This window comes from Sarcophilus harrisii, chromosome 1, assembly GCF_902635505.1.
Source record: "Sarcophilus harrisii chromosome 1, mSarHar1.11, whole genome shotgun sequence".
In the NCBI taxonomy this organism is placed as follows: Eukaryota; Metazoa; Chordata; class Mammalia; order Dasyuromorphia; family Dasyuridae; genus Sarcophilus; species Sarcophilus harrisii.
Window position 1 is genome coordinate 293,700,698 of NC_045426.1, and position 19,104 is coordinate 293,719,801.

Genomic DNA, 19,104 nt, shown 5'->3' on the forward strand with positions numbered 1-19,104 from the left:
GAGAGATAGGCCTCTAAAAAAGCTAACCAAGCCCCAGGAAGGAGATTCAGAAGCCGGTGATAATAAAGGATTTGGACATTAACAGATGGCTGCATTTGAGGTGATTATTGCTCAGAATTGAAAGGAAGGCTGCCTCCAGAAGCTCCCCAAGAAACCTGTCCCCAGAGAATAATATACTTTAGAGAAGAGAACATTACAAAGAAGGACTGGCTGAGAAAATGTGAGTAGATCCAGCCATCCCTCTACTAGAAAAATAACTCCAAGGAACTTTGTTATACTCATCTTGTTTTTATTACTATTAGCATATTATATTTATTTTAAATAAATAAATGTATTTTCAATAGTTCTCATCTAAAAAAATACTAAAAAATACTCACCTAGTCTGAAGGGACTTAGCTAGGGCAAAAGACATAATTAAAAGAACTGTGCAATTCACTTGTCACAGTGTTGCATAGAGCTCTTAAATTGTCGTGGTTTTTTGTATGTTTGAGATAATGTATGGAAAGTTTTCTACTTTCCTGGTTTCTTTTGGGATTCAGCTTAAGTATTACTTACTTTCTCTAAGAGCTCTTCCTTGTCTCATCCCCTCATCCCCCATCCTCACCTCCATCCCCAGCTACTAATGATTTTCTCTCACAGACTACTTTGTGGTTTGCTTTGTATACATCTTATATATGCCTATATATGTACATATTATATCTCTATCACTAAGCACATAGTAAGTACTTAATAAATGTTTGTTGCTTGACTGATTAAATGACCATAAACTATAAAGCATTCCATAAATATCCTTTTTTATTGTACTAAAGAAAGCAGAAAAGTAATGTAGTTTTATAGACAAGACTTAAGTCTGAATTCCTGACAAATATCAAGATGCTTATGTTCCAGTTCTTTAATAATTACTGTTAAAATTTACTTTAGTACTTGAATTATTTGAACTGATTTCAGGCTATCCTCCTGAAATTCACCAGATATTGACTCAGACCTTCCTGGAGGAGATAATAGTGTAGTTACTATTTTAATTAAACATTTTATTTTTCCCCAATTACCTGTAATGACAATTATAACATTTTAATAAAATTTGAATTCCAAATTCTCTCTTTTCCACTTCTACCCCCTCATTGAAAAGGCAAACAATTTAACATAAGTTATTCATGTGCAGTTATGCAAAACATTTCCATATAAATCCAGGCATCACTCTAAGACTATAAATTATAAAAAAATTTTTATTCTGCACTGCTGACTGAGGGGAGGGAGGAAGAGGAAGTTTATATATTGAGAAAGCCTAACTCCAATACAATTGGAGGACTAAACTAAAACAAACAAAGCAAAACAACAGCAACAAAAACCTTTCTTTCCTCCAATTCTTGTATGTATGACATCCAATCATCTTACTATCCTGATCCAAATTTTAACATCTTTGATCTGGTCCCTGAAGAATGGGAAATATTTAGGTAGGTGAGGGGGAAAAGAAAGGACATTCCAATATAGAAGACCAACATCAGCAAAAAAAAAAAAAAAAAAAAAAAAAAATTAGCAAGAACCATGATAATTGTGGAAATATGTATAGAAAAATTGCATAAGTTTAACATAATGGATTACTTGCCATCTTGGGGAGAAGTGGGGGAAAGAGAAGAAAATAAATTTGGAACACAAAGTTTTGCAAAGGTGAATGTTAAAAATTATCCATGCATATGTTTTGAAAATAAAAAGCTTTAATTTAAAAAAAAAACAGGCAAGAATGAATATGGTTGTGAATAAACCAACAATACTGAAATGAAATACTTTTCAATAGAAAAGATGTACCATTTCAGACTCTCTTCAGGTTCATAGAGGAAAAAAGACACTAAGAAGGTGCTCTTGGTTGAAGTGAATTACATTGCTCCCATTCAGAGAACTATTTCACTTTATATTGTCTGGTGTTGTATTCCCACATATATACTTCTGATTTCTGTTTTGCTATCAACTTGGATAAATGCTTTTTTAAAAAAAGCCTGAAATGGAAGTTATAGTTGGGAAATCATGGGGATTGAAGTGGGGCCATATTATGGTAGACTTGAAAGCTAAACAAAAAAGTTTAAACTTCAAGCTATCAGAAAGGAAGAACTATTGAAAGGTTTTTTTTTTTATCTATCTTTCCATCTATCTATCTCTGTATGTATAATGACTACACTATAAATGAAGACAATTGGGGCAGCTAGGTGGTGCAGTGGATAGAGTACCAGCCCTGAAGTCAGGAGGTCCTGGGTTCACATCTGGTCTCAGGCACTTAACACTTCCTAGCTGTGTGACCTTGGGCAAGTCGCTTAATCCCAATTGCCTCAGCAAAAAAAAAAAAAAGAAAAAAAGAAAAAAGAAATAGTCATAAATGGAAGACAATCTTTAAATACATAACAACTTGAAATTATTCCCCCAAAATTATAAATTATTATATACCCTTTGACCCAGCAGTAGCACTATTAGGTCTGTTTACCAAGATGATTAAGATAAAAAAGAAAAGAAACTATATGTTCTAAAATATTTCTAACACTCTCTTTGGGTTGGCAAAGAATTGGAAATTGAGGAGATGCCCAGCAATTGTTCAGCCATGGCTGAACAAGTTGTGATGTATAATTGTGATGGAATACTACTATGCTGTAAGAAGTGATAAGCTGGTTGATAGTAGAAATACATGAAAAGATTTGCATGAAATAAGCAGAACCAGGAAAATGTAGAAAGTAGCAGCAATATTATTTGAAGAACAAATGAATGTTATTCTGAACATTATAAATACTCAAATCAACTACAAAAGACATATGAAGAAAGACACTATCTGCATCCAGAAAGGGAACTGATTATAAGTATGCATAGTATGATTTTACATACATATACATGTACATACATATGCACATGCATGCTACACCTGTGTATATACACACACACACATTTATTTATTTATCTGTGTCAAATGGCAACCTTCTCTAGAGCAGGATAGGAAGAAAGGGAGACATTTCAAAATTTTAAATATAACCAAAAAATTTTGAAGGTCATGAAAATTAATTACTAGTTATTCGAAATGTTCAGTTAAATGAAATGTTGAAGTGGAAATGATTGAGATTGTGCATTAAATATTATTTATAACCCAATCCATAAGTCTGCCTTAGTGAATTAGAAAATTATTACCTTACCAGAATCATTTGTGAAAGACACCACACCATGTAAATGGCACTAATTTGTGCTTTAATCTCTCCTTGTACTTAATTGTAATTAATTGAAAAGGTTTTCAGTGACAAAACATCTTCCCTTCTGTGGAGTTATAGCACAGATTTTATCATTTTTACCATCTTTTCACAAATGCACAGTGCCTTGGACATTATTTTCACCATTGCTAAGAAATATTCGAAAGATATTTCTATGTGATCAGTAAGGAGCAGTGTATCAAATATTAAGATAGTTCAATAAAGAAGAAAAGAAAGTACTGTTTTGAGAGGCACTAGTGAATGCAGGAGCTTCTATATTCTACATCAGACATTGTGACTGTGGGCAAGTAACTTAGTTTCTTTTATTAAAGATTTTTATTTACAAAACATTTGCATAGGTAATTTTTCAACATTGATCCTTGCAAAAGGCTTGCAAAACCTTGTGTTCCAAATTTTCTCCTCCTTCCCTCCACCCCCTCCTCTATATGGGAGGTAATTCAGTACATGTTAAATATATTAAAAAATGTTAAATCCAAATATATGTATACATATTTATACAGTTATCTTGCTGCACAAGAAAAATCGGATCAAGAAGGAAAAAAAACTTAGAAAGAAAACAAAATGCAAGCAAACAACAGAAAGAGTGAAAATGCTATATTCTGGTCCAGACTCAGTTCCCACAGTCCTCTCTATGGGAGTAAATGGCTCTCTTTATCACAAGATTATTGGAACTGACCTGAATTATCTCATTTTAACTCAGTTTCTTATCTCTAAAATGGATGGAGTCAACACATACCATCCAGATTGAAGTGAAGATGAAGTGAGATAAGGAATGTCACATACTCTTTAAACCTTAAAGAACATGTATGTTAGCTATTATTATTAGAAAATTCACCATATAATTGTCCATCTTTACCTATAGATCCATGAGCAAAAAAGCAATTCATGATATATGAGCCCTCAGTCCTGATTATATCACAATAACCTCTCTTCCTTTTCCCTTTCCCTTTTTCCTTTTCATTATTATTACTATTAAATTAACCATATAATTATCTAATGTCATCCATTGATTCAGGAGCAAATAGAAAATAATGTGCAAGAGCCCTAACTACCAGTTATATCACAATCACTTTATCATTATTATTATTACTAAATTCACCACATAATTATCCAATTTTATCCATAGATTCAGGAGCAAATAGCAAGCCATGATATACAAGAACCCTCAGTTCTGTTTCATTAAGCATTATGTCCTAATACTTGGGTAAAAGTTCTCAACTTGTTGCAATATCCTGAGTTTCTTTCCTCACTTCCCTTTGTCTATTTTTGCCCTGAGACTGGAAAGATTTTTAAAAATTTTTAATAGCTTTTTATTTACAAGTTATATGTATGAGTAATTTTACAGCACTGACAATTGCCAAACCTTTTGTTCAAATTTTTCCCCTCTTTCCCCCACCCCCTGCCCTAGATGGCAGGATGATCAATACATGTTAAATATGTTAAAGTATAAATTAAATACAAAATAAGTATACATGTCCAAATCATTATTTTGCTGTACAAAAAGAATTGGACTCTGAAATATTGTACAAGTAGCGTGTGAAGGAAATAAAAAATGCAGGCGGGCAAAAATATAGGGAATGGGAATTCTATGTAATGGTTCTTAGTCATCTCCCAGAGTTCTTTTGCTGGGTGTATCTGGTTCAGTTCATTACTGCTCTATTGGAACTGATTTGGTTCATCTCATTGCTGAAGATGGCCAGGTCCATCAGAATTGATCATTATATAGTATTGTTGTTGAAGTATATAATGATCTCCTGGTCCTGCTCATTTCACTCAGCATCAGTTTGTGTAAGTCTTTTCAGGCCTTTCTAAAATCATCCTGTTGGTCATTTCTTACCGAACAATAATATTCCATAATATTCATACACCACAATTGAAGGGCATCTACTCAGTTTCCAGTTTCTGGCCACTATAAAGAACTGGAAAGGTTTTTAAACTATAGTGTAAAGAAGAGAGTTGATGCTTTTGAATATAAGATTAGGCTTACGAGACACCCCCTTACCTTCCCTCTAAATTCACAAAAATATCATAAGCTAAAAAACACTAGGGCTTCTTTTCAGCAAACATTTATAAAACTCTTGCTATGTGCAAAGTAGGATATAAAGTGATTTAGGAGATGGCAGACTGGCTTTGAAGCTAGGAAGGGCTGTGTTAAATGCTACCTTTCAGACATGCTAGATTTGGAACTTTGGACAAGTCATTTTCCTGTTCAATGCCCTGAGCAACTGTTCAGGACAGTAAATCATCTTTGAATGCCATTCTACACATTTGGGGAGTTTTCAAAATAGAAGTTCCTCTCTTCCTCCATGAAACCCCTTGTTTCAGAGGTCTCTCAATTCCCCCCAAAAAGTCAGAAGGCACTACTATATAAAGTGTTAAGGTTAAAAGACAAATCAAAACTGTAGTATTTGCCCTCAAGGAGGGCACTTTTCCATATAACATTTAATAACCTAAAATGTATTCTTCATAATTCTGAACATTTTCTAAAGTAAAAGGTATTTTGGATTCTTGCCTAAGGAAGAAACATGGATTTCATTTTTAAAAAATAATGTACTAATTGCTCTTTGTATATTCCTGTTTGCACATGTTGAATCAAAGATTTCTAAAAAACAAAACAAAACAAACAAACAAAAAAAAAAAACCAAAGTTATACATTTATGGTCCTTCTGAGGATGAGAATAGGAAAACTTTTTTTTAAGTTATAAAACCCTTAAAAATGGCAACAAGGCAGCATCATTGGGCAATTCATAATATACTTTTATGAAGGCACACATTTTGGTTTTATTTTATAAGTAGAACTTTCTACAGAAAAGTGATTTGTAGTGTATAGAGTTTTTAGAATGTATAACTAAAATGTTTGCCAAGATTCCCAGCTATCCAAAAGTCCAGGTGATATTTTTTAAAGAAAGGACCAAGTCACTTTTATACTATCCATTTGAATAATAATTTCTTATTTTTCAAACATATACTTGGCAGTTTTGTGCTTAACATGCTTATTTTTATTCATTTTGTAATAAACAATTTTTCATAGAGCCTGATTTTCTGCATTTAATAAATAAAAACTCTAATTACTTTTTTTCCTTGGAGGCAAACTGGGTTAAGTGACTTGTCCAGGGTCACATAGCTAGTAAGTATCTAAAGCTCTAATGATTTTTAAAAATAATCTGAATTCTATCCCTATAACTCAGGAAGTATGTAGTTAATATAGTTAATAATAAAACTTTACCATTAATCTAGTAGAAATTATTACTTATAATGGATGGAGTGCTGGGCCAAGAAGACCATGATTTAATTTCTGCCTCTGATGTTTACTAACTGTGTGTGATGCTGGGAAAATCATTTATCTTATCTCTAGGATAGAGGTTCCTCATCTTTTTTTGTATCATGGACCCCTTTGGCAGTCTGGTGAAGCCATAGACCTCTCCCCAGAATAATTATTTTAAATAATTGAAGGGAATGATAAATTTCAATTAGAAGTTAATAAAATTAAAAATTTAATTTTCTCATCAAAATTCATGGGTCTTTTGAAATCTATGTCTTTGGATCCTATTTTAATAATTCCTACTTTAGGATTACCTACTAAATTAAAGATGGGTTTCACTTTGCATAGTGGAGGAAATTCCCCATTTTTATTTGTTTATTTACATTATTTTTTCAGCTGTTACTTTGAGGGATCATATTCCTTATGTTATATTTGCAAACTGTTTTATTGCAAATTAAAGTAATGCTTATATTTCTCTTCTCCTTCCTCAATTTGTTATTTACTTTATCCTTAATTTGTTATTTAAAAATACATCAGATTTGTTATTTCAAATACATCAAATCTTTGAGATACTTCAATCCCTGGAACTCTTCTTCCCCTCTCTCTCTTCAAAATCATTTTAGAAAATATCCCTATTTCATAATTGTGATGAAAACTCTGTTATTGTGTTCTAAGTATAACATTCAGAATGTCATACATTGTCACTCTTGGCTCTTAAACTTGATTTTAACATCAGAGAATTTTAGTAGTATAGAAGATCCCAGAGATCAAATCCCAACTCTACTGTTTATTGGCTGTGAGACCTTGGGCAACTACTCTGGATCTTCACTTATTCATTTATAAAATGAAGAGCTTGGGCTCTGAGGTCCATTCTGACTCAATATGATCCTAAAATCTTTTGACCTATTTCCCTTATTTTATAATTTAAGAAAATGAGGTCCTGAGAAGATACTTGATTTCTAAAGTCATATAGTTAACCAGTAGCAGAGCTGGATCCAAGAATCCAGGTTTTCCTACATTTATTGTAATAGTTTTTCCACTTCGTTTTGTTATACTTGTGTGGTAGAGAAAATTACTGTTCAAATGTTAGAGTGGTAGAACTAGGATTTAGAAAACCTGTTGTCAGAGATTCATAGAATTTTTGATTTAATTTAACTTTAGAGATTTAGTGGCTCTCTAGTCTTTATTCTTCACATGAGAAAACTGAAGCTAAAAGGTATAATCAAAATCACACAGGGAATAAGTGGCACAGGGAGATTTGAACCCCAACAACTCTGCATCTAATGCTAGCTTTGGTGATTAAGCCATATTATGGTTCTCACAAATATTCTATATAAAAATGGAAATGCAACTTCATTCTTCTCTTAAAGGAGCATCTTTTGAAAAAAAGAGATGATATTTATAAAGCATTTTGAGATCCTTCCTTGAATCTATTAAAGATCAAAGAAAATTATTAGAATTGAAATGTAGTATAGTGAAAAATATTTCATGAGACATGTGTAGTCTGGGCTCAAAGCCAAATACTTGGTACAAAGCAAGACCGTGGTATGTGTGGGACTTGATGGCAGGCCAAATAACCATTTTGGAATTGCTATGCCTCTGTATTTATGTAGGCAGTTTTCAAGGTAGACGGGGTAGAGATGAATAAGGCAGATACAGACAGTCCAAGAGTAATAACAGCTGATGATTTACACAAGTTCTTTTCCCCACTTACTAAGTTGCTCCACTTTTCATTGAACTATTTTATTTGCACATACCTTTCTGAAGCAATAACAACAATTAAAAACGTCCCATTGAAAATGGCAATGATCTGGACTGCTCTTTTTGATATCATAATTCCAAAGAGTAACAAGTAGCATGCATTTAAGTAACTGAACTCAAGGAACAGCAAGATTGCCAAAGTTGAAGCAGGTGTAATAAAAACAGGTCTAACAGAGTAGTCTGAAAGACTTCAAACATCATTCTCAGCTCTGGAAATCTATATTTTAATTCATTGCCATTTTGATGTCTGAAATTTTTTCTTCCTTATTAGGCTATTTTCTGATTGTATTCAGCTATTTTACCATTGTTAGGAAAGAAGGTAAATGAAGCAAGTTGGTTTTTTTTTTTTTTTTTTTTTTTTTTTTACTTCTAAAATCTATGGTTTTTCTCAATGCTGGACCTTCATCAACTGTTATAGATTACAATTCCTTTCTCCTGCAAAGAAGATTGTTTCAGGAATTATTGTAGCAAATTCCACTCTCCCCAACTTGTCACCTGGTAGTCCATTCCTCTCATTATCAATCCATTCTGCATTCAGAGGAGTCCTTAGATTGATAGTTCGATACTGAGTATATCATCCTATTCAATAAACTTCCTGATTCCCAGTGGGATCAAATACAAATTCTGTTTGGTATTTAAAGACTTTCACAACTTAACCTAATTATGCCTTTCTTCCTCATTACCTGCTCCCTTTCTCATACAATATAATCTAGTCAAACTGACCTTTTTCTGTTTCCTCATCTTCTATCTCCATGCCCTTGTATTGTCTGTCTCTTAGGCCTGAAATTCATTTCTTCCTCACCTCTTAGAATCCCTTGTTTTCTTTCTTTAAAGGCTTTGATCCAACACTATCTTCTTACATGAAAACTTTCCAGCTTTTAGTGCCTTTCCCAAAAATTAACTTATATCAATCTTGTGCATATATTTAAGTTTTATTAGCCTAAACATAAGTTACTATAACTTTAAACTGCACTATGACTTTTGGGACAGCTTATATATGCCCATGGTTTCTCCCCTAACTAAATTGTAAGGTTTTTTGTTGAGGCAATTGGGATTAAGTAATTTGCCCAGGGCCACATAGCTAGGAAGTATTAAGTGTCTAAGGCTAGATTGGAACTCGGGTCCTCCTGATTTCAGGGCAGGTATTCTATCCACTGCACCATCTAGCTGCCCCTAAATTGTAAGTGCTTTAAGGACTCATAGTACTTGACATTTAATAAGGACTTGGTTAATAATGATTGTTGATTGATTGACTTGCCAGACAGATAGGCCATTGACAATTTTTTCCAGTTTAAGTAGTGCTTGACACAGGGTTTGGACCAAGGTCTTCCCCATGACTCAGTAAGGCACTAGATGAGAACTTTGATGAAGTCTTTTTTTACCCCCTTATAAATACATGAAACATAAATACCAGCTGACAGGTAGAGCTGAAAAGTAGAGAGGATTTCTTGGTGAGAGAATTTTTCTCTGTGGCTTTGGCTTTGGACAATAGATTTTTCTTCAGTGTGAACCCAAGTGCCCATCTTCAGTCCATTCTTTGCTTCCATTACAATATCACATCCTTTCCAGGAAGGTCTCATATATCTTTCAAAAAATCTCAATCTGGCCAGGAGTTTTTTTAAAGAAAGGTTGCATGAAACATAAAATATACACATTACTCAAGAGATCTTGGAGTCTGGATAAATCAGTTCTACCTGGGGAAAAAAATCAGCTTGGCCATAGACAATAGGATTCAGTTGGGTCCATTGGCCCCTCTTGGGTCCTTTAATCTCTATAGGTTATAGCTTCCCATTAAAGCAAAGAACATTCAATTTCATTTTTGGTTTGGGGTTTTTGAAGCATTTTATACAAGCAAAGTCCTTTCATTTAGTAGTCTCATTTGTTTGATTTTCTTGTTGTTAGTGACTACTTCCCCAGAGAAATATTGTCCACAGGACATTGGAAAAGAAAGTTGGTAAAGATCAGTCAATTCTGGAATCAGCTACATTTGGAATTCATAATCTAAGTTGGGAGAATAATCATCCATGGTATCTGCTGTACCATTTTATTCTCACTCTGTCACATACTCTCTCTCTCTCTCTCTCTCTGTATGTGTGTGTCTCTGTCTGTTTCTGTCTCTCTCTGTCTCTTTCTCTCTCATATATCCTTCCCCTATCTCCATAGCCATCTCTTATAATGACAGATAAAAAGAAAAAGAAAAAAAAAAGCAGTTCAGCAAAACTAATCCCGCATCAGCTTAATCTATCAAATTATATACACTGTTTAACATTACTAGTTCCCCACCTTTGCAAAGAAAGAGAGGGTTAAGATTGATTTTCCTTTCTCTTCTGGTCCAGACATGGTTGTTATATTATCAGAACAATTAGTTTTGATTTTTATTTATTTTTCCCATTTACATTATTATAGTCATTGTCTGTTGATTGGTTCTTGTCCTTCATTCTCAAAGAGGATCAAATGACATCACTGTGTTAGAATTGAGTTATAGTGTGTCCGACTGTGGCTGATCAGACCAATATGAGAATGCTCTGTCACAGGTTGAACACAAACAGTCCCTATGAACATTTGGGGTAGCTTCTATAACTTTGTTCATCTTGCTTTTCTTCTGAGCTAATTCAATTCTGTTTTGCTCAGAGAGCACAGAATCTTTTCTGATGAAGGCATGCTGGGCTGGGTGATCTGGGGCCAGTCTCCCATGAGATACAATCAATTCTAAAGTTCTCTTTTAAGAACTTGAGGATGTCCTTGTATCACTTTTTATGATCACCCTGTGAGCACTTGCCCTACATGAGTTCTCCATAAAATAATCTTTTTGACAAACGTATATTTGTATAGAGCACCAGCCCTGGAGTCTGGAGTTCAAAGCTAGCCACAGGCACTTAGCAATTTACTAGTTGTGTGACCCTGAGCACACAAAAAAATAATAAAAGCAAAAATAAATAGGAAGGTTGTAGTCATTTTGTGTATTGTTTTTTGTTTCTATTTAATTGGTATGTTTATACATGTTTCTCTCTATTCTTCAAATACATCATTTCTTTTAAAATAAAAATTTATTGATATCTCTTGGGGCTTTTTAACATCACCTCAATGTCCCCCTGAATTATCATGTATTCATTTTGAGATTATTTTGCAATAAAGTGTAAGATGCTAGTCTAAAGCTAATTTCTACTGAATTACTTTCCAGTTTCCCTAGCAGTTCTTGTCAAACAAAGAATTCTTTACCAATTTACTGATAAACTATATACTTTCAAATTGAGTAAAAAAAATATATATATATGCTTAGGCAGATAGAAGGATGAGTATATACAGCTAGGTGGTACAGTGGAAAGAGAATTGAGCCTGAGTCAGGAAGACTTGAATTCAAATCTGGTCTTACACACTTACTAGGTATGTGACCCTGGCAAGTCACTTAAGTCACTTGTCTTTTAACTATGAGTCTCTATTCTAGATGAGCTGAATAGAACTTCCCCCTCATGTTCCTCATATGAAATATTACCCTTTCCCTTCCCTGTTATTTCCCCAGCAGGAATTTCCCCTCGTTTTTTGGCTCAAGCAAATGCAAAGCCTGAACTGGTCTCTCTATCTTTTGGTCCTTCTCATCTTGGCCCAAGGTAGGGAAATTGTTGTGAATGAAGAAATCCTAAAGTTTATGTCACCAAACTCTCTCATTTTATAGGAAATAGGCGTTAGCATGAAGAATGGGGAGAGAAGGCAAAGTTGATGTCCTTGTTATAATTTTTCTTACCTGCATACACCCCCTTGCTCTTTTTCTCTCTATTCTTCTAGGCTTTACAGCTAGAGGTAACAGGAAAGGGGGAAAATAGAAGAATGAGTGTCCTTTCCTATGTCCTTTCCTCAGAGCCATTCTACTCCTCAATGGATAGCATTCCACCTGTCTTGGCCTGTAGCTGAGGCAGCCCCAGGGAGATGAGGAAAGAAAGGGGGGAGACTCAAGGGGAGGAAAGAAGGACAGAAGGTAGAAAGGGATAATCCATTCTGTCACCTCTCAGGAAATCTCAAAAGGGTTTCTCTAGCACCAGTCACCAGGGCTGGCTGTGAGGTATGACAAAAGGGAAAAAGGGAGAGAGAAGAGGGGAATCAACATGGAGCAGGAGAGGAGGATAACCTTATGCCTTGGCTAATGTAAGACTCACTGATCCTCACCCCCTTATTTGCCACACAAATCTGCTCCCTTCATTAAAACTTCTAATTTACCCTTGGCCATTATCCCCTTTCTTACCTATGAGCCCTGTCATAGCTTTGGAGTGGGAATACAGGAATGGGAAGTGAAAGAGATGCATTTCTGCCACATTCCATGTTAGAATTCCGCATACCTGAATATATGTTTCCTGAATAAACTGTCATAACTTGGGCTCTGTCAGTACCAGAATGCATAAGGTATTAGATGATGGGGACCTAGAGGTCAGACAGACCTGATGGTTTAGAGCAAGTGATCAGAAACAGATCTATAGATCAGCAAATAGCTCCACTAGGTAAGCCTTAGGGACTGGTATTAATCTTGGTGGGGTGGGGGTGGGAGTGGGCTTAAATTTGGCCTTAGGATAGGAGTCTTGCTGCATCAAGCAGGGATTAGGGAAGTCTAGAAGTAGTAAACCAGCCCAAAAAGCTGAGGTTTCAGGGCAGGAAAAACTTCATTCCCTAGAGTATGGTTAGGATATTAGTGAGAGTGGAGACTGGCCATATGATAAGCAGAAAACCAAAGCAAAGAGTTCAAATACTTGGGGGGAAAGGAGGTAGAGATTAGCCATATTTCAGACAGGAAACTGAGGCACGGGGCTCAGGTACTTTAGGGGAAGGTGAATGAAAACAAAATTTTACATAATTTAGATTTGGTACAAGACTTTTCTCATAAGCTAAACAAGATTTAAAATAATAAAGCTGAGGTGCTGCAATTAGATTTGTTAGTGAGTTGTTGGTCCTTGTTTTACTCCTGTGTAGTTTGGATTAGAATGGTCTCAGTATCTGAGGTAGGTGCAGATCCCCTCTTCTGCAGAAGGAAGAGGCTTTTCTCAGTTTCCCAACTGCTGATGACTTCTCTGATTTTACCTTCTATCTAGTTTATATCGTATGTACCTAGTTATTTACATATTTTCTTCCCTATTCAAATATATGCTCCCTTAAAATCGGGGTCTTTTTAAGCTATACTGTGTATCCCTAGTACTATGTGCTGCTTTGTACTTAGTATTTAATAAATGCTTTAATAATAAATTAATAAATAAATATTTAATAAATACTTAGTATTTAATAAAAAATAAAAAATTATTTAATAAATAAAAGTAAGTAATAATAAATAAAAATTTTATTAACTGATTCTAGAAACATGGTGAGAAGATGGGTAGTTTCTGTAGAAATCATCATAGTTTGTTTTAGGTACTTTACCTAACAGTGACTAACCTCCTTGATCTTCTCAAAATGGCTCAGAGAACCAGAGGGGTTCTAAAAACCCTGTTATTTGGTTCTCAATTAGGAAAGCTGGTTACAAAGAACCTGACACCTAAAAGTAAATCTAGCATTTATATCTAGACTTAGAATCCAAATTGGAGTTCAAATTCAGGCTTAAAAACTCAATCAGCTGGATGATTCTGAGCAAAGTGACTTAACTTCAGTTTTCTCATCTGTAAAATGGAGATAATAAATAGCACCTACCTTGAGAGGGCTATTGTAAGAGCCAAATGAAATAATAATTATGAAGTACTGAGTATAGTATATGAGTGTTATCTGTTAGGATTCTTACAAGGTGCTAAGTCACTGGAATTGATAGGCACTCTGGGAGATTCACAAGTCAGGATTCAGTCGGGAGATTCACAAGTTCAGTGGAGGAGATTCACAAGTCACAACTCCCACAATCCCACTCTTGGAGGAGGAATCAACCTTTGAGTTCACACCCTTAAGAGATCATATATAAGGAGTTCCCACAAGCCAACTAGAGACTTTTGGGAGATTGAGAAGCTGGGATTCGGAAGAAGAGAGGCTGGAAGAAGCAAAGGACTAGCAACAAGAGCTCTTGAAACCAAGGAGAGAGATAGGCCTCTAAGAAAGCTAACTGGGCTATTTTGGAAGAGACAATAAAGGATCTGAACTTTTAACAGCTGGCTGCATTTGAGGTGATTATTGAACTGAACTGAAAGGAAGGCTGCCTCCAGAAGCTCCCTAAGAAACCTGCTAGAGAGCATCATATTTTAGAGAAGATAACATTACAGTTATCTATGATAATGATGGTGTTAGAATTACATGATACAATGGAAAAATGACTAATTTTATAGTTGAAAGAGCTGCATATTCACACAATTCTACCTTGTTTGCCTTAGTTTCCTCAAACTATCTCAAGACTGATATAAGGTTTAAATAAGATATTTATAAAAAGGCTTAGCAACTCCCTTCATTTCTCTGTTCTCTCAGCCATCTTACTGTATTCATCATCTTACACAAGTCATTTAAGTTTCCTGGGCTTCAGTTTCTCCATCAGAAAAATGAAAGGCTTGGACTCAGTAGCTTCTGAAGTCTCCAGTAGTATATTGGTAAATGTTTAACAACTGGATCTCTAAAAAAGAAGACAAGAAGAAGGAGAAGGAGAAAGAGAAGGAGGAGAAGAAGAGAAGAAAAGAAGATGGAGAAGGAGGAGAAGAAAATGATGAAGGAGAAGGAGAAAAAGGAGAAGAAAAAGATGAGTAAGAAAGAGGAGAAGAAGGAAAACGAAGAGGGGAAGGAGAAGGAAGAAAAGAAGAGGAACTATATACACACCATTATTAACATTTTCTCCATCACTAGTCTAGACAATCAGCAAAACAATAAATCAAGCCCTGCTTTATAGATTTTGCTGATTTCTGAGATGTAAATGCTCACCTTAAAAATTAAACAATTAGTTCTCTTGAGCCAGATTGAACTGGATCTAGCACATTCTTACTTTCAGGTCTAGATCCATATCTTCCTATGAAATGAATATCTCATAGTATTATAGCATTAAAAATCCATTCATCTAGGCAGCTAGACTAAGAGTCAGGAAGAATAGGGCCTAAATATTACCTTAAACTAATTGATGATCCTCTGAAAATCACTTAACTGCTTTCTGCCTCAGTTTCCATATCTGTGCAATAGGGATGATCAGAGCACCTACTTTATGCAGCTGTTAGGAGAAACAAAAGAGATAAGATACATAAGGCTGTTTGCAAATGTTAAAGTACCATATAAATACTAGCTGTTCCCTCAGTTAAGGAACAGATTCTTTAAAGTATTTGAAACAATGTGCAGAAAGACTTGGACTCAAACCTAAGTTTGAACCCTAAATTTGACATTTACAAATATTATGCCTATGTGCAAAATGGCCTATTTCCTCATCTATGAAATGCAAATTAGAATACATAAGATTTACCTCAAAAGATTCTTGTGAATCTCAAATGAGAGCATTGTAAACAGCTACACAGTGTCAGCTATTATTATGATAATACTTGTGATTACCCATCAGTGGGATTATTTCTAAAAGCACCTGTTTCATTAATATTCTCTTTTTTTTTCCCATCAAAGGTATTCATCAGCTGAAATAAGAAAGCAATTTACTCTCCCACCAAACCTCGGGCAGGTCTACCACCGACATACAAGCATTTCTGGCTTCCCCTCGCTTCAACTAGTAAGTAAAAATTCTTTTTCTTTAGAAAATGACCAGCTACCCAATTTCAGGGAATCCCTAATTTATGAGCAGTTTATATTTTTGAATGTACCAGACTGTTACTGCTGGAGCCTTCCTAAGCTACAAGACCTGGGACCAATCTTGCTTTCTCAGGAAAGGATTTACCATTGAATATGTTTTCTACCAGTGCAGGGAAAGAGAAAAAGTTTAACTACACTTGCCAGTACCAGAAAAGTCACAGTCTCTTCCTATTGTAATGCTGCCAATTACTTCTATGGGACTTCAGTATATATATTCATACTCCCGCAAACATACTAGGGCAGCTGTATGGTGCAGTGGTCAGTGTTAAGTCTGGAATCAGGAAGACTCTTTTTCATGAGTTCAAATGATCCTAGTAAAGTCACTTAACTCTGATTGCCTCAGTTTCCTCATCTGTAAAATGAGCTTGAGAAGGAAATGGCAAATCACCCCAGTATCTTTGTCAAGAGAATCCCAGATGGGGTCATGAAGAGTAATAAACTACTGAACAATAGCAATAGATACACCAGCCTCAGTTATTGAATTTAGTCATTTCCCAAGACTTATTCCTCCATCCCACAAAGAGAATCATATCTTTCAAACTGTCAGCATTCACAAATGTTTCACTTCTATATTCATGAACTCTGAAATTCTGTTAGCTGATCACAATCTGTTAATATTTCCCTCCCCTCTCTGCCTTGCAATAGTAACTCCTTTTCATCCTCACTGAGATCTATAATCTTTTGACCCTTCTTTCCTAGGCCATCATCTTGCCACTGGCTGGGGCAGGGAATGCAAAAGAAGAGGACAATGTAGAAAATGCTTTATCATGTTGCCTCAGCCTTGCATCATTCCCACTATCCTTTACCTTGTCTCTTATACACTATTTTGTCTCCTGTCACAATTTACCCATCTTTCACTGTATATCTTTCCAAGTTATGTTTTATTGGAGTGATTTGTCATTGGTTCACTAAGATGATTTAATTTTATTTTAAATATTTAAATACTTAAAATTATTTTATTTTTAATGAAATGAGTAGTACTGAAAAGCATATGCAAGTAGGAGAACTCATTTCTCAGAAAACTGATCACTTTGGCAACACACTAATCTATATTTTATTTTATTTTATTTTTTAAAAATGGATAAAGGGTCTCCATTTCTGAAAGTTGGTTTGCAAAAGGCAGGAATGTAGGCAAAGAGAAGAAAGAGTGAACATAGGGATCTGGGATTGCCCAAGCCCACAGTCCTCAATCTCCACATAAGTATGCACATAAGATGGGAATCAAATCCAAAATTAGAAAACAAAACAACTTGAAGCATGCTTGCATTTTTTTTAATTTTCCCTATTTGTTTCTGAACTAAAGTTTTTAATGAGAGCATTCAGAAATGAGGGACAATCTTTTCTCATAAACCAAAATATCTTTAATCTCTATGCTGCTTAATGGAGCTAAAGAAAACCACAAAATTATGTTGATTAATCTGCCAAAAATTCATGTTACATAACTTTAACTGGGCCCTCACTGTTACAAGGCAATCTTTTTTTCTACCTCCCTAATTAACTCACTATCCCACTCATTCACTTACCACTGCAGCTCTTCCAAACTTTTTCTTCTTTTCTCAAACTTCCCAAAGTTCCCCTTCCTCCCACCTCTTAGCTGAGAGCTTTCCCTCTTTTATTACTGATAAAAATTGAGGTTTTTTACCAAATGCTCTTCTCTTCTCCTCCTCATTGCATATTCTCCAAATGCTCCTACTTTCGTCTTCTCCCTGACCTCTGTCCCACATGAAGAGGTGGCTTTTTTCCTCACCAAGGCAAATTCCTCTACTTGCACAAGTGATCTCATTCTGTCCTGTATTCTTCATCATCCTCTCATTTATCTTTAATCTTTTTGTCTCTTCACTGCCTCTTAGTCATGCTCTTATCTTCCCTATCCTAAAAAAAATACTCTCACTTGATCTATCCATTCCTGCTAGCTCTTGTACCATATCTCTTCTTTTTGTAGCTAAGCTCCTTGAAAATTCCTACCAGGGCAGATAGGTGGCAGAGTGGATGGAGCACCAGCCTGGAAGTCAGGAGAACCTGAGTTCAAATGTGGCCTCAGATACTTAACACTTCCTAGATGTGTGACCCTGGGCAAGTCACAACCCCAATTGCCTCAGCAAAAAAAAAAAAAAAAATATATATATATATATATTATTATAATCAGTGACTTTATATCCTTCCTTCCTGCTCTTAATTTGCTACAGCCTAGTTTCTAACCTCCTTATTCAACTGAAAACTCCTCTCTGAAAATACCAATAATCTTTTAAATGCTAAACGTAACATCCTTTTTTTTTTTTCCAGTTCTTATATTATTTGACTTTTCTGCAGCCTTTGACATGTCAATCGTTCTCCTTGTTACCCCCTTCTTTTTTATCATCCTTAACTATTCTATTTCTCCCCCCATCTTCCTTCTTAGCCTCTCTTACTAGATCTTCGTCAGCACTAAGTCATACTTGTTAGAAAAGAGATAACCTCCAGGACTCTGTTCTAGAATCTCTTCTTTTCTTCATATATAATATATATATATATATATATATTGGATGCTATTGGGACTTGCCCAGAGTCACATGGGCAGTAAGTGTCTGAAACCAGACCTGAACATAGGCCTTCTTGACTCTAGGGCTGGTGCTCTATACACTGAACCACCCAGCTATCCCTATACTATTTCACTTGACAATTTCATCTAGTCCCTTGAATTCAACTGTCATCTCTATGCTAATTATCTTCAGATCGATTTATACAGCTCTAACTTCTCTTTTAATTCAAGATTACTTATTAGATCTCTCAAACCACACTGTCCAAAACTGAACTGATTATCTTTCCCCAAGACCTTCTGCATTTCTAAACTTCCTTGTTGCTGATGGTTCTCAAATATATTTTTCCTGCCACAATTTCTTTGCAGACCTTCAATCTCTCATCTCTAACTGCTTTTCAGACATTTAAAACTCGATTTTTAGGAGACGTTGTAAGCTCAATATAACAAAACTCATTATATTTCTCCTTAAATCCTATCCCCTTCCTCCCTTTCCTTTAATGTAGAGGACAAAACCATCCTCCTGGTCCCTCAGGCTCACAACCAGAGAGTCACTCTGGAATCCATATTATCTCTCACCTTGACCCCCATTTCCAAGCTGTTGG

General features: G+C 35.2%; 1 protein-coding gene across 5 annotated transcripts in view; it reads left to right on the forward strand.

Annotated features, from left to right (window-relative positions):
• The window catches only part of DOCK8 (dedicator of cytokinesis 8), a 307,293-nt gene that overhangs the window by 62,852 nt on the left and 225,337 nt on the right, over positions 1–19,104 (forward strand). For 2 of the 5 annotated variants that reach the window (XM_031943861.1, XM_031943857.1), the window contains exon 2: positions 15,802–15,904. In XM_031943861.1, the coding sequence (XP_031799721.1) occupies positions 15,802–15,904 (103 nt within the window). Of the gene's footprint in view, positions 1–11,728; positions 11,871–12,586; positions 12,753–15,801; positions 15,905–19,104 lie in introns of those variants that run through there. The other 3 variants (XM_031943889.1, XM_031943874.1, XM_031943864.1) reach the window with 3 other exon arrangements.